General features: G+C 40.4%; 1 protein-coding gene across 2 annotated transcripts in view; it reads right to left on the bottom strand.

Moving 5' to 3' along the window:
- Positions 1–23,674, bottom strand: part of pdlim5a (PDZ and LIM domain 5a) — a 56,100-nt gene that overhangs the window by 14,053 nt on the left and 18,373 nt on the right. The window contains exons 4-9 of one of the 2 annotated variants that reach the window (XM_070904083.1): positions 10,501–10,540; positions 6,729–6,754; positions 5,605–5,625; positions 5,467–5,484; positions 4,833–5,005; positions 4,542–4,578 (exon numbers count right to left, since the gene is read on the bottom strand). In XM_070904083.1, the coding sequence (XP_070760184.1) occupies positions 4,542–4,578; positions 4,833–5,005; positions 5,467–5,484; positions 5,605–5,625; positions 6,729–6,754; positions 10,501–10,540 (315 nt within the window). Of the gene's footprint in view, positions 1–4,541; positions 4,579–4,832; positions 5,006–5,466; positions 5,485–5,604; positions 5,626–6,728; positions 6,755–9,333; positions 9,756–10,500; positions 10,541–23,674 lie in introns of both variants that reach the window. The other variant, XM_070904082.1, reaches the window with a different exon arrangement.

Below are 23,674 nucleotides of genomic sequence, written 5' to 3'. Positions count from 1 at the left end.
TCATGTGCATCAAGCATTAGAATAGTTGGGCAGCACCTGTGTTGAGGAAAAAGGTCAAACTTTTGAGTTTGAGCTGCCTTCATGGACTCTGTAGCTTGGCTATATAATTTGTGGTCATCACCATCATGATCAGTCAAACGCTCAGTGGACTCACACTTTTCTGAGTCTGTGCTGTCCTCTAGTGGTGTCACAGGGGGACTGCTAGACCAAGGCAAAACAAGTAAAGGAAATGATCATTGTGATTACAGTCACAGCCTTTTTTGAACATATTGTGCATTTTAGGGTGATACTGTGAGCTTTCATATAAGATCCCAACCTTTCAGCTGTGGGCAGTCGACAGCTTGATGACTCTGTAGCTGTATCTGACGCAGCTGGTCTTTGGACAGGCACATGATCAGAAGAAGCCTCTGGTGCTTGGCTTTGAACTAATGAGTAGTTACTATCATGTGACAAGTATAGTCCTTGAGCAGGTAATACACTAAAAGCAGGTAAACAGGAAGCTGGAGCGTGGGTACAAACAGGACTTGGCCCAAGACGATGTGGGATGTCGGCTGGCAAAAACACTGCATCATTTGGCCTTTGGGTATGAGATGATGTTATTTGGCTTGCCGTTGAACCAGTGTATGTTAAAGGTACCAGCACTGGAGCTGCTGGATAGCTCATGTTAGACAAATGTGTTGGGTGTATTTGACAAAACATGTCAAAAGAACTTGAATATGGCATTGGGATGGCAACTAAGTGAAGGGGTGCTGTGGATGACACACTGTTCTCTTGATGTTGAGGTTTTAAGAGGCCGCCAGGTTTGGAAATGAAGACATAGTTGGGGATTGTAGCTTCCTCTTCTAGCTGTTGCTGATTGGTTGATGAGCCTGCCGTCTGTGGCTGTGGTTGGTGTGTGATCATGTGATCAGATGTGGGTGTGGCCTCTGCATCATTCAGTCCACTGAAGGCTGAGAGTGAAACCCCTACTTGATCAGAGGATTGATGTGTTGGAGATCTGTCACTGGCAGATAATAATAGTATTTAGTACATAATGTTGATGTTTTGGTGCATTTAGAATAAACAATTTAGACTGAAGATGAAGTTTGTAATAGTGGAGGTGTGAAAACGATCAGTAAATGCACTTGACTGTGAAATCGGTGTTATAGCTTAGCATAATAAAGTGTATTAAAATCATTATTGAACTCCTGTTTACAATTTTTTAGACTAAAAGTGGTCAGTTAGTTCCTGTGACAAATTAAAGGCCTTTATGTGACTTGTTTTATTTAAAAGTGACTACTGTGGCACAGGTCTATCTAATGTGACAGGTGAAGAGGTGAAAAAAAGTGTCATAAGTTTAGACGATGATTTATACCTGACCTCCCCACTGTGTGTCTCAGATTCAGTGGGACGAGTAGGAGAGGAAATAGTGAAGGAACTGAGGAAGTAGGGAAGAAAGGAAGGAAGGAAAGGGACACCAGAAACAGAGAGAAAAGGAAACAAGAAAGAACGTAATTACTTTATTAGCTAGAATATAGATTTAAAGTTTTTCAAACTCAAAACACAGAAGAAAAATTTCAGCCTCTAGATGTCCAGCTATTTTCAAAATGCAACACCATTACAATCTACAAAGAAGAAACTATTATCAAAGTTATCATAATCTGCAATAAGTAAACATAGGGATCAAATAAATGTAAAGGCACTGGAGAAATATTTTACATTGCAAGGGCCTCAAAATAATACCTTTGCATTACAAGCCATTTATAGCATTTATACAGTCACTTCACACCATCAAAGCTGCCCTCTAACAAGAGCCTTCCTTACTTGCATATACCTTGTTCCATACAAATGTCTCACAGCACCAATCTGGACTGTCACACACCAGCAGCATATAAGCTATTGGTTAATGTTGAAATATTTTCCCATGTTTCTGATGCCTCCATATTTCAAGACAGTGTGTTTATAAAGTAGTTCCAATGCTAGCAGATACAGCAGATGTAAACAAGCCATTAAAGCTTTTAAACAGGTTTGAAGTGTCTTCCATAACATCAAACTACAGTCCACATAACATGAAGGGATAACTGTCTAATGCACTCACACAGACAAAGGCCAGATTTGCTATTTTCACTGATCTCAGAAATAGACTCTTTCCTCCAAACCACACACCTTCTCTTTTCGCCACATCTACATATCAGTAGTAATGAAGACATTGAGGCTGAAACAACAGTGTAGAAATATAGTGCATTTGTAAAAAATGGGACTAACAGCTTTTTTTTTTATAACAGCTCATTTGCTGTTTGCAGACTTCCAGGATAGGATGCAGGCTTTGTCTATTTATGCATTTGAATTTCTGCGTATCATCATGTTGTTCCATGTTTCAGAATGAACACTGACTGAATGATTCATAAAATGTTGTCTGTACAGCTCTCAGCAGGCCACCTCAGCTGCTTGCCTTTTCTCATTACTGAGGGAACCAGGTCCTGTGTATGGTGTCCTCTGACATACTGCACATACAATATACAGTATGTGAATTCAGTATATGTACCGTAGTGAAGACTATGTGTAGCGTAGTGAAGACTGAGATAGGCAGAGATACAGATTGACAGCCACATATTTGATTTGTTTAGACTACTTGATTGCATCCCTTAGGATTTCAGACTTTTACTAAAAACTTTGGATCACTTGTCTTCCATCTTTGTTACTCTGGAAAATGATGCCACAAAAACACCCACACACGAGGACTCAGTTGGTAACTGTTATATATTAACTGTTTTCCTGTAGGTTCTTTGGCTCAATACGTCATCCTAACCAACCAATGTATTGTTTTAGTGTTTTTCATGAAGTCATTACTGTGCACACAGACGTGAGAATGCATGTGCTTTAAATAAAAACCTATGTATAATGAGGTGAAAGTGGACACAGACTGATAAAAGTGAGTATTTATGCATCTACAGTATACCTTCAGGGTTGGAATTAGTGGAGTGGCAGAGCACGTAAGCAACACTTAATTAAAGGTCTGAATGAGGCCAGCGCAGTGCTGGCACATACAGTAAAGTAACAGAGAGGGACAAGCCCACACACACACACACACACACACACACACACACACTCACACACACACACACACACACACATACAGACACAGAGAGACTCCAACAGTTCCTTTGCAAGCTCTCACTCTGCATTTTTTGCTTTATTTCCTTTATTCCCGTCAGTCCACCAGCTTTTAGCCCTTCAGCAGTCACATTCATAAACAACCACCTACAGAAGCCAAACTGACATAGTGCACACTCACACAATTACACAACTACACTCACCAGACACACACACACACACACACACACACACACAGTCTACTGGACATTGAGGGTGCGAGCAGACACTCCGTGGTGCCAGTCTCTCAGCTCGTTGTACTTAGGGCCAATCACCATCCGAGTGGTGGTCTTGTTCACTCTGCCATCACAGGGGGAGAGGAACAGAAGAGAAAAACACACCAAAAGAGAGAGAAAAGAAGGATTTAGGAAAAGCAGAGTTGCACTGCAATCTGCAATGACATACACTGTGAGCCATGCCACAAAGAGAGCTGGATGATACAGGAAGGGCTGTTGCCACAAACAAGAAGCTGATGATACACAGAGAAGGCTTTGATGGAGTGGAGGTGAGCAGTTTTGCTGTCATCGTCAGAATAGAAAATGACAGAAATGGATGCAGAAAGAGAGAGAAAGTAAACTGGAAGGAATATCCAGAGAACAGCCAACTCCTGTGTCAAAGGAGTCCGTCTGAACGAGGTCAGAATGCAGCCCATGAATCCAAGCTAGTATGGACTGAAATTATGAATTAATTTAACCATGAAGCCACACAACAACGCCCACAGACAGCGGGAATGTCTGCACGTTAACACAAGTGATCACATGTATCGCCACAAACCACCAGGAGCAATGGGCAGCCAATGGGTCACATCACACTGACAGCAACGCCACAGTCCAGCCACGATTGTCAACGATCACAGGTTAAACAACATGCAGCACTGCAAGGCTGTCACATCCACAACTGAATGCACAAACAACCATTAGAAGCACACAAACCATCACATAACGCTACACTTTGAACGCACAGATGAAAACACTTTAAAATCAACTTTCGGCAATCTGAGAGGGGAATTTAATTAAAACTGCTTACTGAACTTTCTGAACGACTAAGAATGGACATACTTTACAGTGCACAGAAGCCTGGCTTTCGACTTAATGGCTCAAATGGGATCCTTTCTCTGCTGTCTAGACAGGAAGAACCCACACAGCATCAATACAATTGCCAGAACTGTGCCACAGAGATCTGAAGTCAGATTTTCTGTTAAATGGAGCCTTTATATGCTAGATGCACCCAATTGAGAGGGTCAATCAAATAACATGAAAATCAATTGGAAAGGTGAAACTTTCTGGAATATGTATTGTTACTCCATGCAATGCACGTATTCATACAAACAACAACAACACACAAAACTGATGACGGGGGGTCTAGGCTTATTAAAACCACAATCAGCGTGTTGATTGCCATTCACTTACTTTGTCTTCTTGGCTGTGTCAGCCTCCTCATCTTGAGCTACAAGGGAAAGAACAGAAACAATAATGAGTCCATTAACGACGACAAAATAACAAAAAACGTGGTCTTTACTGTTTACATTTTTTTCAAATTCAAATAGTGCTTTATTGATCGTTTGATTTAGGAATGAATGATACGGTGCACAGTAAGCATCATGGTTTCATTTTGTTTGTTTTCCCTCTGATGTGCATTCGTTTAGGTGCACTAACAACAGTCTGCGTAATGACTATGCAAACATCGTAACTGTAATGTACCATGCTCGGTGCCAGTGATCTGAGCCAGAATCCTGAAGGATCTGGACTGGGTGGTGCCGGTGCGTGGGCGCCAGTCCTCTGTGTCCTCCGTTATACGCTTCCTGCTGGCATCAGCATGAGTGGGCACATGGTAAAAATGGATGTCTGTGTCCACGATGTGTTTCCTGGGAACTCTGGAAGGACAGGATGGATGACCTCAGCAAATATACTTTTAATTTTTACATGCTCCCTCTCATATAATTGATCAAAGTAGCGGAGATGAAGACTGATGTCATTTCCTTGGAGCTATTTAAACCTATTAAAAAGTGAAATGCAGAACTTTTAATTTTGCAGGACCCTATAAAACATTTTATACTCCTGTATGTGGCCATGTTTAGTCTTTTTAGGAGGTTAATTTCAACCAAGGATTTTAAATTGATATACAGTACATGTATTTTACATTATTTAACACACAATAATTAAGTTAGAGGGATGGTATTTAACTGTTGGATGTTTAGACGGCAGGAGATGGCAATGTGGCACACTGTAAAAGTAATCTCCTACAATCTTCTCTTATTAGACAAGAAAAAGGGGAAAATATCACACCACACTTTGTTAAATACATTTGGTGTGTAGGTCTGAACCAATCTCATACCTTGGTGGCTGAGGTTTTCTAGAAAACCAATAACAGAGAAGAATAGGACAGAAGAAAACAGAAATAGAAATAAATAAAGGCAAGGAAAAATAAAACAGAGACAAAACAGAGACAATCAAATTATCTGAAAAGACTTACTTCAAAATACTTTGAGGTCCACTAAAGGGAAGGTAAAGTAGAAGAAGAGATAGAGGTACAAGTACGAAGAGTTAATTCAATTATAAAAATGAATTAAAGGACATGTTAACAAGAAGACAGTAGAATATAGATGGGGGAAAGTAAAAAAGCATATGGACCACAACTCCCAATGCATGCAAAAACACAGAGCCAGAATATCCAGGGAGACGTTTGATGGCATAAACAGGAGGACAAACATGCTCTAAATACAAGTCAGTTCTATTTTCAACCACATGGTGGTGCTGCTGAATTGAAAAGTACATTCATTCATAATTTGGACAGTTTGGAAAGTGAAAACATAGAGAACATAATAGAGGAATGTTATTCAAATGGTAATGAAAAACATGCACTTTTGTTTTGATGAGTGTGCAGCACAATTATGATTTAACATGTGTGGTTTGTGTTTGTGTGAATGTATGAACAGTAAACGTGTGTGTGTATCCGCAATCGTCCTTGGCAACAGGGTGCTGACGGGCCTATTACTAATTGGCTGTCAATAAATCATCTCTCAGGACAAATACACACTCGCACACACACAAACACACACACACACACACACACACAGAGGGGCATTGACGACTTTTCAGGCACTGCTGTCAATAAATCACCTATAAATACACACACTCACCAACACACTCACCTAGCACATTGAATAGAGTGATTTATGAATGTCTCTCAACACATTCCTGTCACAGCAGCAGCTATGTGGGCGTGGGAGTGTTGACAGCTCTGTGTGAGCCTGGTCACACACTTACTGGAAGTGCCTGACAATATAGTCTGTGTGTGTCAATATCAATATTTGTGATTTACAGTTGAGGTAAGAATATACAGTAGCCTCAGCATATTGTATCACATACAAGAACTTTGATTCATTTTAATTAGCTGCATGCATGTGTGCTTGCATAATATAAGCATGAAATTAATTGAACTATAAAACATTACTATCAGAAATCATGTAAAATAATAAGCAAATGCATGCAGATGCCATGATTAAGTAGGCACACACAGGTACAGAGAGAGGCGGACGAGTAAAAAGAAGTGCAGGCAGTTAAACGCTCATAACCTGACATGCTTCAGAGACTAACTTTGTGACTGGATGTGGTGCGGCAGTCTGCAAAGCAGAAAACACAAAGATTGAAAGGAGAGAAAGACAGAGAACATTGACATACACGTGTCCAAATTCTTGCCATTTTACAGTAAAAACATTGAAAGCTGTCGTTAAAAAATCCCCTCTGAAACGAACCACACAGCTCATTTACAGCATGCATACAAGCAAGCAAGATGCAGGGAGGGACACACATGCAGTCTCATAATGTCACATCAGCAACAGGAAAAAATAAATGGATTAACAAATACTAATTCCACAAAGAAGTTAGGGCGAAACGTGATTTCGGAGAGCAAATATTATACATTTCTTGGAAAGCGCTTTCCCAAAAAGAGGCCACATTTGCAACATGATATCCGACAACATCAGTGGCAGCGAACCTGTATGTTGATCTCAACTGTGGATGAGCAAATTAACTATTGTGGTTGTTTAACAGTCTATCCACTTAAACAAGGAGGATGATAAAAGGTAAAAAGAACATTCAGATAGAAATGTTTACGTGAGGAAAAGAAAGTCAAAGCCAAACAAACACTCAAGACGGATCCAGATCGTGCTTTCATAAAGTATTCTACGCTATTAAATGTCATCTGTGATACTTGGGGAAGGCTATGTACCCAACGACAAAAAGCAGCTTGTGTATCTGTGCTTGTGCGCACGGCTGCATGGTGTAAGGTTATATTGTGCAGATCACTGGTGTCTGCTGAGTCTCACAGGAAGAAAAACCACTGACCACCTTTTGTCAGTGTGTTGCCCGGAGAAAAGAGCACAGAAGGAGTTTAAACATGAAACGAACAGAGAAATTATGGCTCATAAAAGGAGTAAAGTCAGTCCATTTGTGTCTTGAGTGCAATACATCAATAACATCCACGTATCCCCCCAAGTGAATGAAAAAATGACTTAATGAAGAGACAGAGTGTATGTGTGAATCTACATAGATATATACATGAAACCTTTGTTGACTGACTGATTTGCTACAAGAGCAAAGAGAATGCCACACAGCTCGAGTTACCAATGCAGGCTATATATACACAGCTTAGTCATAGCATCATAGCCCAGTTATACTCACTATGCCTCTGGAGAAAGGAGAGTTGGGGTTGAGACAGAACAGAGTGTGTGTGTGTGTGTGTGTGTGTGTGTGGGGGGGGGGGGTATAAGACAGTTTAAGAGGTCTACTTTCTCTGAGAGAAGCAAAGACATGTTTTTATAGAATATCATGAATGATTCATGATACAATGAAGGCAAAAAGGCGATAATGCACTCACAAACTAGTGGTGGGAGGAGTATTCAGATACTTTACTCCACTCCAAGTAAAGGTCCTGCATTCAAAACTTAAGTAAAAGTATGTAAAAATAAAAGTATCAGCAAAATATACTCATTCATAAACATGATTAACTATTATATATATGCTGTTTCTGCATTAATATTACTGCTGCATTAATGTGTTTGTTGCATTTTACTGGTGTAGCTGTTGATGGTTGTGCTAATTTTAACTACTTTATATACTGTTGGGTAGTTTAATCTACAGCGATGCATTATGTTCTATAAGATCATCTTATGTTTGTAGCGTCACTGTCCAGTGAGAAACATGCATCTCTAAAAAGTCTTAGAAAAGCAGTCCTGTTTTGTGACTATGCATTTTCATTCAAATTCACCAACTCACCAAATTTGGAGATACATGCTTTTGACTGGACAGTGACAGACAAAATCCATACACATCTGCAGTGATTTTAGTTCTAATCTTTTCTAAAACTGAATGTAAACTGTATGTTAAAATCCTTCATTCCATGATTTCTATGTTTTATTATGTTCCATTATTCAAAAAGCTCATTTAAAGTCCATCAATTCTCCAGTTTTCCATCACAAGAACCCAGCTATTAAATGTCTTTCAGTACAGAGTTCCCCTTCTCAAGCCCCTCCAGTAAACAAATAATGCATTAACCTACCTCAGTTTGCTTACATGCCAGTGTTTCCACATTGGTAGTATAAGTTCTCTAGCATGACACAGTACACAAATGACTTACAGTATTTCTGTTCGGCGACATTTAGACCGCAGAAGCCCATTGCCAAGTTGAGACACTTTTCAACACTATTACAAACAAAACTCACAAACAGAGGCATAATCAGGCTCGTCTTCCTAACGCAAACCGCAGATCTCAACACTGTGTGCGGTAGAGTATATTATTTTGCTCCTTTTTCTCCTTTAAACAAAACACCAACAGACATGTGAGTCTGATTTAATGATGTGGAAGAACTTTGAAAATCACGTCCAAGATTTCAAGATTCCAAGTCTGAGCCTGATCAGCGGGCTGCATGGGATAAACAAACTTTAAAATAGGCTTGGAAAAACACCAACTTCACAAATCATGACAGAAGTATATAATAAAATTGTACGAATCTGTGAGCCAGTAACAACAACAGAAACAGTAACACTGAGGGAAAACGATAGAGTAGACATTTGACAGGTCAAGGAGCATCTGATCTCCCATTTAACAGCTTTAACAGAACCAAGACTGAAAAAGTCAGAGATAGATAAAATGCAGAGAATTGATTCACTTGTTTGATTGGCTGGAGAGAACGCCACTCACCCATTAAACTGCAAGGGCAAGGCTCCACCCTGACTCTCCAATAGGCCCCGCCTCTGCCCCATGGCCACCTCACATGCGTTCTCATTGGAGTAGAGGTTGATTGGTGTGTTATACACTGATGGCTGGGGCGGAACGAGGACAGGAGGGGAGGAGGAGGAGGAAGAGGATGGGTAAGAAACAGGAGGTGGAGGAGGAGGAGGAGGATGACTTGTGTGGGAGGAGGCAGGGGTGAAGGCAGAGGATGGCGATGGGATGAAGGGAGCATAAGGGGACTGTGAAGGAGGGTTATTAAGGCTCTCTGTTCCGCAGCCCCCATATGGTCTGGGGGTCTTGTTTGAGGGGGCAGTGGAGTGAGGGTGGGGATGGAGTGGTGGAGGTGGATGGGTGAGGGCCACTGGTTTTATGATGTCTGATCTGTCGTCCTACCGGCATGAGAGAAGAGCATGCAAATACAAACGAAAAACAAATCACAACACAACACACACTATACTGATGCCTCCCCGGTTATGATTCATGTGTTTGTCCCATTGGCCCATTTGTTCGTGTAATAAAGTTTGATTCAATTTAAAAATATCTGGAAAAATCAATTAGTTTAGTAACAGATCTGTAAATGCGTTTCTTTTCTGAGAAAAGGAAGCATCAGTGTACTTAACAACAATCATTTATAATACAAAGTAAATGTAGCAAAATTAGAAAAAAACACATAAATCAAGACAAAGGTGGTTTTCATGCAGCAAAAATGTGTGTATGGCACCGTTTCAGAAGGGTGTAGTAACCAGAAAAGTATTCAAAGCACTTAAAACATGGTACCCCAGGTGAATTACTGTTGTCATGATGAATTAGTCATTAATTCAATACTTTTCTAAACCACTCTAAACATATCACAAGTTTCTTTTCCCTGTTTCATAGTAACTCCACAGTTGGTCGATTACAAAGGGTTAGATTTTTTTAAATGAACAAGACTTCTACGTGGCAAAATAATTCTGCATTACATACCCAATGAAAATAAAATGACACAAGATTTTAGAATAATTTTTAGAATCTAATTTTTCACCTGGCGTGCCTCAACTTAATTAAACAATAATATTTATGTCTATAAATAGACATACTGTGCACTCAAGTGTGTATAATCTTGTGTTGTTTCACTGACATGCTGTGTTACAGTACCTTTGGTGCCACAGGAGGAGGTTTAGGAACTCTGGAGGCCCTGGAAGAAGGGAAAGAGAAAGTGCATGAGTTATAATTGTAAAACCCGAATTATTTTTCATTTCAATGTCATGTCTGTTTTTGATGTATTCTTATTATAGATTTCAGTGACTGTTAGCCAACATCGTGTGGGTAAAATACATGCTGATATTTATAGAGACATTCAAAACTGCTCATGCCATACTGTAAAACTTTCAGATCTCACTGAGGTCGAGAGAAACTGTGGTTATGGTGAATTATGACTAAACCTGAGCTCTCAGCACAGAAACCAACATGGAGAGCTATGACAGAATCCTTGCAGAGTCTTGCTGTGTCTGTGTCAGACTGTGAAACTTAAGTTGCTGGGGCTGAAAACTGTGGTCTCTTTCAATGTGTGTGTGCTTTTGAAGGCAGCTGTTTTTAGTCTATCAAGAATCGTATCAATCTGATACTCTTGGTGTTTGATGCACTTGATGCCACATTGAGCCATGAGCTCCTCTAAAGGTCATCTGAGGAACATGCCTGTAACTATCCACACTGTTGAATTTACTCAGAAGTGATATCAGCTTATCCTTATACTAATTTTATCATTTAAGATCATTTTTCATCTGTTTACTTAGTTGACTCGCCTGGTTTAAGATGATATTGATGCAACAGGACTGAAACAAGTCACTTACAGCAGTTATCAATATTCACTCTTAATATAAATCATAATAAGTGTTTAAAAGAGTGAATTTCCTCATTTAAACACACGGAACGAATGAATGTAACTCAAATGATCGTTCAGTCAGTGCACCACAACTTCATTGAGCTTGATATAAAGGGCAAAATACACGTTAACGTAAATTAAAGGTTAAGTAAACTGTGCAGTAACAGAAGACGTGTGAATGTCAGCAGCCCCGCATTCCTTTCAGAGCAGCCCTTCTAGAAACTTCCTGAGGGAGGCTCATGTCCTTCACCTCTGTAAATTTGAACTGACAGCCTTGTAATGGCTAGAAACACATCAGTCTACAGATACAGCCACTCATAAGTTCGGCCTTTCCCCCTCTACCTCTTGTTCCTCAGCAGTTTTGGTTTGCCAACAGTGTCCTGATATTGACACTGTGACACTTTGACACGAGATGTGAGGATCTTAACCGATATTAACACCAGAAACAAAAAGGACATGATACAACTGCCCTGACCTGCCACATGAACAGTTCAGGGAAGCAGCCAAAATGTTTTGGCCCTGAAGTGAGCTTCCCACTGTGTACTGCTTTACTGATAAAACACTTTGAGATATGGAAGGTTAAAGAAACCTGATTGTGATTATGGTTCGACAATCGTAGTGAAGAATCTGCATGCGCCCTGAACAGAAGATCTGCCTCGAAGGCTCAACCAAAAGCAAAAGAACTCCCCTGAAGCCTGAGGAAGTGCTAAAGTGTTCAAGACATTCCCGATGTCACTTAAGACGAAACATCTCACCTGTTTCGTCTCAGTAAGACTATGTCAGCAGTATGTGGGTTTCCCTGGACACACTATACTGTCAATAGTCCAACAAGTACCCAATCAGCGCAACACCTGATCTGAGGACAGCAATGATCTCACTTGCGCAATCAATGGCACGGACATGTGTGAGGCACATCGAGTAGGAAGGAGGACACCAGGGTATCAAGTAGGTATTTCAGATACGTCACAGTCATTCCTGTGTGCCGTAGCCTCGATTACACAGCAGCTATAACTGGAAGCAGCGACATGGAAATGTGTTGGGGTCAAATGGTAAGAGGGAGGGGAAAAAGACGGCTCCTAGAAAGTGAATGAGAACCAGAGTTTAATTTAACTCAGAGGCTGTCAGACCTTTTCTCTGGGGAGTTGCATATTCAAAGGTAATTTTAGGCACCTCAACAAGCAACCTACAGTTTTTTAAAAATGGCTTTTATGTTCCTGGGACTTGGCATGGACTTGGGAGAACTCACGAGAGTTGTAACTATCCAGGTTGATCTTCCTGAAACCAAAGCAGCCGTCAGTGTCAACCAAGCCTTAGAGAAAATGTTTTGGAAATGTGTTTGTGCTGCATTGGCTGTATACTGAAACCTTTAAAGCAGCACTATCCAAATTTTATTTTGCTTTTATTTTGAAAATTAGCAAAAATAAAATGATGTAACCAGAATATAAGGCGTCTGTTGGGCACTTATCCCTTATAGCCGAGGAACAACAGGACCTTGCACCATATCAAACACTTAACTACAGGAATGTTTCTCCATAGCTCGAATGTGTGAGGGTCAGAGAGTAAGTGGATGCAATAAAGACACTGACAGTGTGATGGTGACAAACATGGCATTTCATATGTCGACCTCCTGCACACCAAATTGAAACATATGCATATGGGTGTGTTCTTCCTCAGTGTGGAGACCCACCAACAGTTTCATTTGATTCAGAGTTTAAATGGAGCTGCTATAAAACATGTTTCTGTTCTCTGTAACTCTGCATGTTGCATGTTAACTGTCAGGCTCTACGTGTCTGCGTTTCCTTTACTCTGTTTCATGTTCATGGAAGTTTTATCTCATATAGTGATTGGCCTGTTCGTGTAACTGTGAGTCTGTGTTTCCTCAGCAGTTCTTCGTGGTGACAGCTATTTTTGGTTTTGCTTTGATACGCTACCACATCCGAGTACAAGCGATGGTTACAGTGATGGCGCTTCAACATATTTCCATATTTTGTTAAGTATAAGTCATTTGTGGCAATATTCAATCGAGTCCTCTTTGAATATTGGTCAACAGGGTTTGCGTGGATATAAAACATTTTGTATGTTTTCATAGTTTCCTTGGCATGATTACAAATTATTTTTGGGAGATACATAAGCTTTTACTTAACACTGACAGCAGGCTTTCATGGGCTGTTACATTTTCTCTGCTCTGTTTCCACTCTTCAATTTTCTCTTTTGGAATTTACAGGGAATGAACAAAACAGCAGGACATCTTATAAAATAATGCCATCCAGCCCTGCAGCAAATACTGTCAACTGTGTGACGTAAAGGTGTTGGGTTTTCTATACAACTGTATGTTATTTGAGGCCATTTTGTGTCCCTGTTATGTTCTATCATTCTGTGAGTGTCAGGACAACATTTTTGTCTACATCTCCTCATCTGGTGTTACTGTATAATGCATTGTATGAGCATCATTAAAGAGAACAAGAGCTAAACTTAATGTGCCCCCATTGTTACCTTTATGCTGATTTGAGTCTCTTTACAGTTTTTCCTACATTTATGCATCACAGTAAATTGATCTTGTCATAAAGAGCAGGATACCTGCTCTCAAATCATCTGTGTCCTCGCGGCTGTTCTATCTTCTCAGTTGTGCATTTGTGGTTAATCTCTCCGGTCTATTATTAACCGAGTGAGATCATTGAGCGTTGTTTCCACGGCTGTGCCCTGACACACCATCAGCTTCACCGGCGAGCAACCAGCCATACTGAATCAATAAGAGATTGTTGCTTATGTGTGTGTTTAGGTGGAGGTGACACTGACTGGGATGTGTTAGTAACGCCAGTAGAAGCCGAACACACACTACACAAACAAATACAGGCTCAGACATTCAAGCTAAACACGTCTGAAGGAAGTGGAAGTGATTCTGTCACACAATGCCTTCATGTGTGTCACCTCTCATGAAGTGTTTTACATTTTACGCCAGTTTTTGTTTACTCAAACACAAAAACTCCCCACATAGGTGTACCCTGAAAAATTATACACAGAGACACACACTACATGCATGCATACATATAACGCCCTGCAATCATATCTGTCTGTCTTGTTTAAACAGCTACACACACACCATTGTATCTCAGCATTAAGCAGGTCTTTAATGAAACAATAACGAAAGACCTGAAGTGTGCTGCCATTTGGATGACAGAATGGTTAAAAGTAGCGATTGGACAAAGGCCAGTTGACATACACCCACACAAACATATACGCATACACACACACAATGATGTATTATGCAGGGTGTGGGGACAGGGATTTCAGGCATGGCGGGTTGGCCCAGGAAATGTTCCTGGGGTAGTGCAATAACACAGACTACAAGGACTAGTTTATACACTCTGCAGCATCTGCACCTGCAAATAAGCTTTACATGAGTGCACAGACACACACAGTATGTGTGTCCAGGTCTGTTTTTAGCTTAACTTTACCACGGACATTTCCAAACATTATGTATGTGTGAAAAACTTGAACTTAATCGGCCCAGTTACAGATGGCTCGGTTTTCTAAACCAGAGCTGTACTGTGGTCCCGTTTGCCTTAAATCCAGTCTGGGTTTTTTAAGAGCCGCGTTCTTATCTCAGATTTGCACCTAATTTGTCCTGGTGAGAGACTTTTTGGCAGCTTTTACATGTTTTTGTGGTAACTTTTGCACTCCTGCCAAGGACAGAAGGGAATGATCTTATCCAACTGAAGTCCAAACACTTCAAGTCAATATTGAACAAATCAATCCAACGTTTGAAAAATAAGGTGTTCCTGATATTTTTGCAATAATTCAAATTCACCTATTTTTTCATTCTCCTCTTTCTCTTTAACTTTAAGTAGGCAGCACAAAACAGCAGAGTGATAGTGTATAAGGTATAGTGTAGGAGAAACAAAATGGCACTGTGACTTGGCAAAAGTTTGGTAACAATGTCTTTGCGTGTGTGCATCCATGTATGCGAGTGTGCGTCAACGATGCGACTTCGATAAGATAAAACTTATCTTTTGTTTCCAGGAGACCCTGCAACAGATACAAGTATGAAACACATGATCCAGGGGGAGGGAGACAACTCCTCCCTTACTGTGTAAATCAGGGACTTTAGTAGCATGGTAATTTATGTCCAGGCACAACTGTGCCATGAGGCCATTAACTTAAAACATGGCTTAAACTTTGTTTTTTCAGTCTTAACTAAAAAAAAACTTTACTCTAACAGTTTTTCTCTTCTCACCTCTTTTTTTTCTTTTTTATTCCTTCTCTACACCTTTCAGTCCTTCTCTGTCATGTACTCTGTCTCGCTCTCCTCTTCTTACTTACTCCTTCCTGCCTTTCATGCCCCTTTTTTCTCTTTCCTGGGAATGAGGTCACTGTTTTTTAAACAAAAGTGATAATGATTATTGAAACAAAGCCGTATGAAATGTATGCAGTCGTCATTCCTGAAGGTGGGACGCACCCTCTGATCCCTTGTCTATTTATTTCTTTTTCTGTGCCTTATTAGGAAAAATGGCAAAGAGTGGGCTGGTTTGGTTTCAGGGTTTTTGTTTTTTGTAATTTTACCTTAAACTGAAGCAGACATACCAACGTGACCAGGAGAGCATGCCAGGACACCAAGAACAGAGTGACTGGCAGAATTATTGCCACGTGTGGTTCAGCATGTGGGTGTCAACGGTCAGTAGTGGTGGTGGTGTAGGGGTATGAAGGAGGAGGGAGTCAGTGTAGGTATGATGTAGTTATGGGTACATATGAGTGAACAAAAGACTTTAACTCCTGATTTCACATGTTGGTGTAACATTCCTTTGCTGGTGTGATTAAATCCAGAAACAACTGTGTTATTTCTCTGCTATTTCAAGACCAATGTGTGAGTTTATCTAGACCTGGCCTTTGAATACATTTGGAAGCTGGGTCTGCCCGTCTTTATCAGTCCTCACTTTGGGCAAGGACCGGTACTGTAGGTCTGTGTGTGTGTGTGTGTGTGTGTGTGTGCGTGTGTGTGTCATCCTCCCTGTTCCTTATCCACTGCCTCCCACCACTACATCCACAGAGGACAGGCCTTTCAGCTGAGTATGACCTCACAAGAGATCCTAAAAGAAGCTTTGACGCTGACCAGACCGAAGGAAAAAGATATGTTAAAACTACAGCGGTTTCACTACAAAAACATTACTCAATTAAATCAACTTTGAGATAAAATTCAAATCTGTTTGACTCATTGCAGTCTCAGACAGAAGCAAAACTTAGAGGAAATTTCCATTGTTGAATTTAAGCGATTGTGTTTCCATGAGTTTTTTTCATTTGATGCAAGCTACACACCACGTAGCCCATGCTAGAAATGAGGGGCTATGTTACATATTTGATGTGATGTTTGTGCTTCTTCATCCTCTGCCATAGATCAATATGGCTAGACAACAAGCCTGAGGGTATGAATCCCCTGTGGTTTTCATGAAAGAGGCTTACTCTTCTGACTGAATGTTGTCTGTTTATCTGCTGCAAAACAAAAGTTTGTACTCAATACAGACTTGACCTGACCCAGAACGCAGCTACCTCACATTCAGGTCAACATCTCTTACTGTATGGCAGGTTTCAAGATAGCTACTCTAATATGTACATAAAGTATCCATGAAAATCTATAAATATAACATAGAGATTTGATAAGAATTACACAGAATGGCCTTTTTGGAATTGTAGATTACCACAAAAGAAGGCAATGAACTGACAGAAAATGCCTAAACATGCAGTATAGCCACTGTGTTTCCTGAGGTAACATAGCAACAAACAAGCACACTTTATAGTTGCTCACTTTCTAACAAAAACACACAGCAGTGGACTGGTACCCTAAGGAGTCTTAAAAGCAGGCCACGAGAGGAAACAGGCACATTAAATTAAACCCCACCAGGGCAGGAGAAAGGAGGCAATGTCTCCAACAGCCTGCAGGTCAACAGTACTGCATCAAAACTAATGCTCACCACTCCACAGCAAGAGGAAGGACCAGCTACACCTCACTTAACTTGTCTTCACTAAATACAGGTTATAAAACAAAAATAATTGGATGAAGATGTTGTGAGAATAAGAGTGTAAAAATAAAAAATATGAGGCACAGGAACTAGAATATACTGCTGATATAAATATTTTACTGGGTTTGGACAATGGAAGACCTGAAGTCCATTAAACAGTAAATAGAAGGAGTGGAGACGACATATTTGAGACAAAAAGATGTATTTATATCTTGTACAATCTTATACAATGTATAGAAATGTTTATGACACCAAAGAAGAAGAGTTACTGCTATAACACATACATCCAGTGGTGCACCAAATTTCACATAATTTCAGGTAATAAAACAGATGAACAGTCTAGGTACTTTTACAGCATGTAATTCTTCTTAGATGTTTTCCAAAGATCATAAAAGTATTTTTTTTTTTAACATTGCATTCATGCAAATATATATCTTTTTAAAGGCAGAGGACAGATGTTGTCTTTTTATGTGAAACAATAATGCAACCGTTTGGTTTAACGGTGAGTCTGACTGCCTGCACTGTCTCTGGAGTCACGGAGCAGTAAAACAGTAGATGGGAGGACTCGAGTCCCATGTTGTCTTTTGAAATCTAATTTAAACTTTTACAGCTTTGTTTCACAGCAAGACCGACCAAGAAGTAAAAAGTGCACATATAAACAGAGGAGCTCACATGGAGGCGCTAAGAAAGACACATAGGCACCAGCACAGGACACATACACACACACACACACACACACACTTTGGCATGCAGTCACACAGCCAAATAATAAAACACAAATGCCCATGCATTTCCACAATGCTTGTCTTGCAACACAACCTGGCATGGTTAGAGCATTTTTCATTCATTGTTAATGACTTTTGACCTAAAAATGCCCCTTCATACCTCTGTGAACACTTCATGGCAACTCCCACACTGAATGTTGCCATCGTCATTTAAAAGATTTAAAGTGTAATTGAATAAACTAATGACTGCAGGGGCCGTAAACGGAGAGCAGCCATCCTGTTTGCGAAAGACATATTATACATTTCGACACTGCAACCACACATCAGATCACAAAAGTGAGCTTTCTTTCTCACTGCAGCTGACTGACAAACCCACTATGACAATCTTGACTAGAACCACACATCCCGAGGAGCAGAGGAACAGCAGACTGATCCCCAGGGCGAATCTGGGTTTATCAAAGTCATGTCAGTGCTGTCAAACATAGTTAAAGTCCCATCCTAAGTGTGTTTCTGAAATTACTCAGCACAGGTCAAACCCAACACAAGCAAAGCCCTGGTGTGATTTCATGAGACTCAGATTGGATTGTTTCAAGTGTGGGTCCTGGAGTTTAGGAATCTCTGCCTTGAAGGCAAACTCAGTACAGGCTGGGGCTCCGTAAGGGAAACCAATGGTACAAGGGGGCCCAAACTGCATGAAGACATCCACATAATTCTAGGGGGCCCAAATGGGATGAATTAGAGCAGAGGTTCAAGATTAACGGGCCTTTTGTGCTGCATTTTGTATCCAGCACTGAACTACGGTCTCAAATTATGTACTTATGTACTTACTGCATCAACACTGTGTGTATTCAACAGAAGAATTAACACTGGAATAATGAATAATTTAATGTGAGTGAGAGAGGGAAAGTGAGTCTTATTTTCTTGTAATTTTAGTGCAGTCCACTTTATAATTTCTTTTTTTTCTCTCTCTGGCAGCTCAGTGATTTTGTTAAGGCAGCAACAACAGTAACAACACAGTACATCAAACAGAAGAAAAACAGACTAAAGAGACAGCACTCCAGCTGGGTCCAGCACTCAGCACTGAGACAGCCTGCCCATCAAAATGATCCACAGCTGGACCAGGAAGTGTTTTCCATATTCAACATCTGGCCTTAGGTCTGTTAAGAGGGTTATGGATATCAATGTGCGTCAGAATCACTCAGAGAGATTCACTCACAGAGATGCAAGAAGATTTAATGGCTTATTTTTCTTACTTTTGATTCTGCGTTCAGTGTCCAGCTTTCTGTTTCTGTTTACCTGAACCATTTCTTGCTTTTTCTCTCTCTCTCTGACACACACACACACACACACAAGCACATTTCTCCCAAGCACACTGACACTGAGAGTCACATGTCTTGTAAACTCAGGCGACAGTGATACGACAGAGATCATAAAATGATCCTGGCTCTGACATTGAACAAATACCTGAATTCCTTCAGCTTCTTTTTTTCCGACAATGAAATCATTTTTAACAGATGAGCTTGAAGAGCGTACTGGTGGAAAAAGTTCAGGCATGAGAGGTGCACGCAGCACACACCAGAACAAAAGTAACACAGATACATATTTGTGTCCCAAAAAGACACACAGATGTGTTCAAAAACACACATGCTCCTTAGGACTACACTCTCTGCCTGCGTTGAACATGGTGTCATCTGATTATGTAATTAAATCAGGGCAAAAATAAATACACAGCGAGTCATTTGGCTGAATTTAAACATATCCCAGCCAATCTGAACTGATAACACAGCAGACTTGAAGCTTAATGTGAGAACCAAAAGAGAGGACGGCAAATTGCGTCTGAGACATCAGTGTATTGTGTTTCAAAACATGTTGATTGCAATTTATTATAAAGTCATTTGTTACTATAATTAGAAGTTTATTTTATTTGGAACAAAACTGCTGAGTGCACCGTTTATGTTCTGACTGTGCCTCACACCCTGAAACTAATTTATAGTAATTACTCAGCGCTTATGAAATGTGGCTTCTTGTTTTTTTTCTCTTCTAATCAGTCCAGATGATCCTTCACACTGTTCCAGCTGCCCGTTTGGGTATCATTCAACAATGCTGGCTGGCCTAAAGATGAGTGCTCTTGGCTTACACTAAGATATATTTGGCAAATAGCAGAGAAGAATTAATAAAAACAGAGACAGATGAGCTTAACACAGTGTTCTTGGCCTCAGAATATATGTGGGCTACCTTCACAGACCCCTAATGTTCTTGGGATTTGTATTTTCTTTGGCAAAAACATCAGACTAGCACAAGACAGGCAGAGACAGGTGTGTGTCGAGCTGTAGCTGCATTCTCTGGGTAATACTAAAAGCCCAGCCAAAGATAATGGCCATTCGTTTTAGATGATCTTTGGCAAATACTACAGACCAGTGAAAGACAGAGACAGGTGAGCCCAGTTTAGCACTCTTGGCTTTGGAACATCTTTGGCAAATATCAGAGGCGTGTAAGTGACAATGGCAGCTGCGCAGAGAGTGTCTATGAGTACAGAGGATTTGCAAAGGGATATGAATATTTGCAGCTACATTACAAGTCTCACGAGTTCTAACTGATCAAGCCAATACTATACTTGTTTTACCGGTATAGACCACATTTGACTGGTTTTATTAGGCTTTCTTCATGCAAAGTGTAAAATGGCAGTATTGGGAAGGCCAGTGCCAACAAAATGACAACGTGGGGATATGTAATAATAATGAGGCATCCATATAAGCAACTGATATCATGAGCAATCATTTGTGCTGAATATAACATTAGTTATACCTCTAAAGTTTGAGTTCACCATTGAGGTCCATCAGCCTTCAGACCAAGTAAATCATATTTACAAAAACAGAGCTCCCTTGTGGCCTACAGGTTAAAGCACAGACCATGAGTCTTTGCTGTCTGCTTTCTGATAAAAGCATTAAAAGGCCAAAACAATGAAACACAGAAGTAGTAGTTCTAACAGGAGATTCCACTACCACCCGACTTAAAGGTGGTGGGTGCTCTTATGGCTCTTGGACTGACCATCAAATTAGGGGCTATCATGTTCGAGCAGAGGCTCTTAATGCTTTAATACTGTATTACAATTTCTTTTTCTGTTTCACACCTCTATGTTCCCCTTCATAGAAAGTTGTCTTTCTCTGCTCTGAAACACTTCAACAGGCCAAATGTTTGCCAGCATAGTTACATTACATTAACCCAGGTACTTTTATAAAAGTCTCTCCAGTCTTTGGTAAATAGGGAATCCAATTATGTCTTTCCTTCCAAGACAGGCTCGTTGAAACATGCTGTTCCTGTTACAAGCAGCTCATTTCCAAGTAAGCATGCTGTCCATTATGGGTTTCATTTCAAAGCGTAAGCTGAAAACATGCAAGAGGTCTGTATCGGCCATGCCTACAAACAGGTAACTGACACATCAAATGACCAATTGTGTAACTGATACTTTCTCATATTTCCGATAAGATGAGAGGTTATGAGTCATGTATGTGCACATAGACGTTTTCAGATTTAATTATGAGGATAATTCCATTACAAACAACACATCTAGAATAGGATCACATAGGATACACATTTTGGATTTATATCTAAACATTTTAAAGGGAAAATGACCCTCTGTGCTAGAAGTAGCCAGTGGCCAGGCCAATATATCAGTGGTGCAGCAGGCGAAGGTAAACCAACATGTGCATGTGCATGTGTGTGTGTGTGTGTGTGTGTGTGCCTGTGCTTGTTGGGCACGTGGCTGTGCACAAGCAGCAGCATATGCACGTACAACCTGTAAACAAAATGAAAACGTATACCCCAACTCTATGTAAACTTCCCTCAGCCTACCCCTTGCCCGAGCACCCAGAGCCAACTTCTCAAAACAACACAAGCAGCTGCCACAAGATCTTTGAGAGATTGTATGTGTGTGTGTGTTTGTGTCTTCGTTAAAAACATTAAGTTGTACTATACCTCTTGTGAAAGTCCTCAGTTTCTCCACTTTTGTTCTCTATCTCGCTTTGCATGTATGTAACACGTGAATGGAGGTTGCATATTAATGTGTGTGCCAGATACAGAGCGCTGGGGTGAGCTAAACTTCTTTGCTGACTAATGTATGTGTTTGTGCATGTGGGGGGGGGGGGGGGTCAATGGCACCACAGCAAAACAACAACACAGCGTTGGAATTCAACACTACCGCACATGCACAAGAGATCTAAAGTCAGATTGTGTTTATCCATGACTTTATTATGGCCTGTCCTTGTGGCTTTCTACATGAATACATAAGACCCCTCTGTTGTAAATCTGATGACTCCACCATTGAGACACTCAAAGAACAGGCTTGTCAAACACTGTAATTATGCCGTTTCAGGTCCTTTCAACAGGGTGAGATCTCCGCTGATAAAAGGAGAAGTGGAACCAATTAAGTCAACACAACACAAAAGCTGCTTCAAAACCTTTCTTCTTTGCGTGATAGCTTGTTTACTCAAATCATGCATTCATTTGCAGTGTACTGTGATGTGCCTACGTGTCTGCGGGTGAGTGCATCAGGTCCACTGTGTTTCAGTTTGTACCTTTTAACTCCCTTGAACACGTCAGGACCTTGAGACCGCGCCATCACTAGTGAAAAACGCTCATGCACACAGGCCCATTAAATAGTCAAATGGGCTTCGAAAAGACTTTACTGTGGGGAATAAAGCATTTAGCCAGACACTGGCAGTTGAAGTGCATAACAGTGAAATACAAAGGTGGTTTTGTTGAGGCACGGGATGATTGGTTGAAGTGAACAGTTTAATACTTTGGTGTACCTCTAAAGAGAATAATTACATCGCTGAAGAGGCTAATTTAAGTGTTGAAACTTTGTGATTGCACTATACTAGCGGGACTGCTTCAGGACAAAGCCATCAGTACGGAGGAGAAGTCCAGCTGTGTTTGTAATTCCTCAGAAACGTCTAAATGTTAAGCCCTGCTCCGCTCTCTTAGCTTTTGCTTCAATCCCTTAAACTTCAGTTATAATCCTGTTCTTCCATTTCATCTCCAATGTCAACTTTGTCAGTCTCCCTTCTTTTTTCTCTTTCCCATTTTCCAGCCTTCCTCTTCCTTGTACACCTTTTCTTTGCCAATCATCATCTTTTCAACTGCACACCAGTCAGATCGATCTCTCCCCATAACGTCTCTAGTTCCTCTAACCTGATCATGCTCTGTTGACCCCTCCCTGACAAACTCTTCCATTACAATCCTGTCTCTTTGTAATTACATTAATATACTACTAATTTGTTTTTCCAATTTTGATGGGAGATATAATTGGTGCTCTCTTTTGTGGAAAGTAATACAATACCGCATGCGTCAGTGGGAGTTGGTTGGGGTGAATTTTGGAGGTAGGCACCGGAGACCAGGGTTTCCAGTCCTGACTCCTGCGTGTGGTTTGGTTTATGCAACAAAAGCGCTTTGGTGAAGGTATTTTGAGGGAAGGATACTTAGGTTAGGTTAAATGTTAACAAAGTGAGTGGCTGAACACAATTAAATTTAAAAAATCATGCCTTAGTTATATATATTTGTATATTTGTAATCGACATTTTGCAACTTTGCAGATAAGTTAATTAATGTTTCTTTACTTTGTTGATAAAAACGTAATGTGGGTTGAATTACGTTTAAAAAACGTGTTGCTGCAAGTTAGTAGTATATAAACCTAATTTCTAGGAGACAGGGTT

Source organism: Enoplosus armatus, chromosome 4 (assembly GCF_043641665.1).
Source record: "Enoplosus armatus isolate fEnoArm2 chromosome 4, fEnoArm2.hap1, whole genome shotgun sequence".
Taxonomy (NCBI): domain Eukaryota; kingdom Metazoa; phylum Chordata; class Actinopteri; order Centrarchiformes; family Enoplosidae; genus Enoplosus; species Enoplosus armatus.
This window is presented reverse-complemented; position numbering and strand designations above follow the sequence as displayed.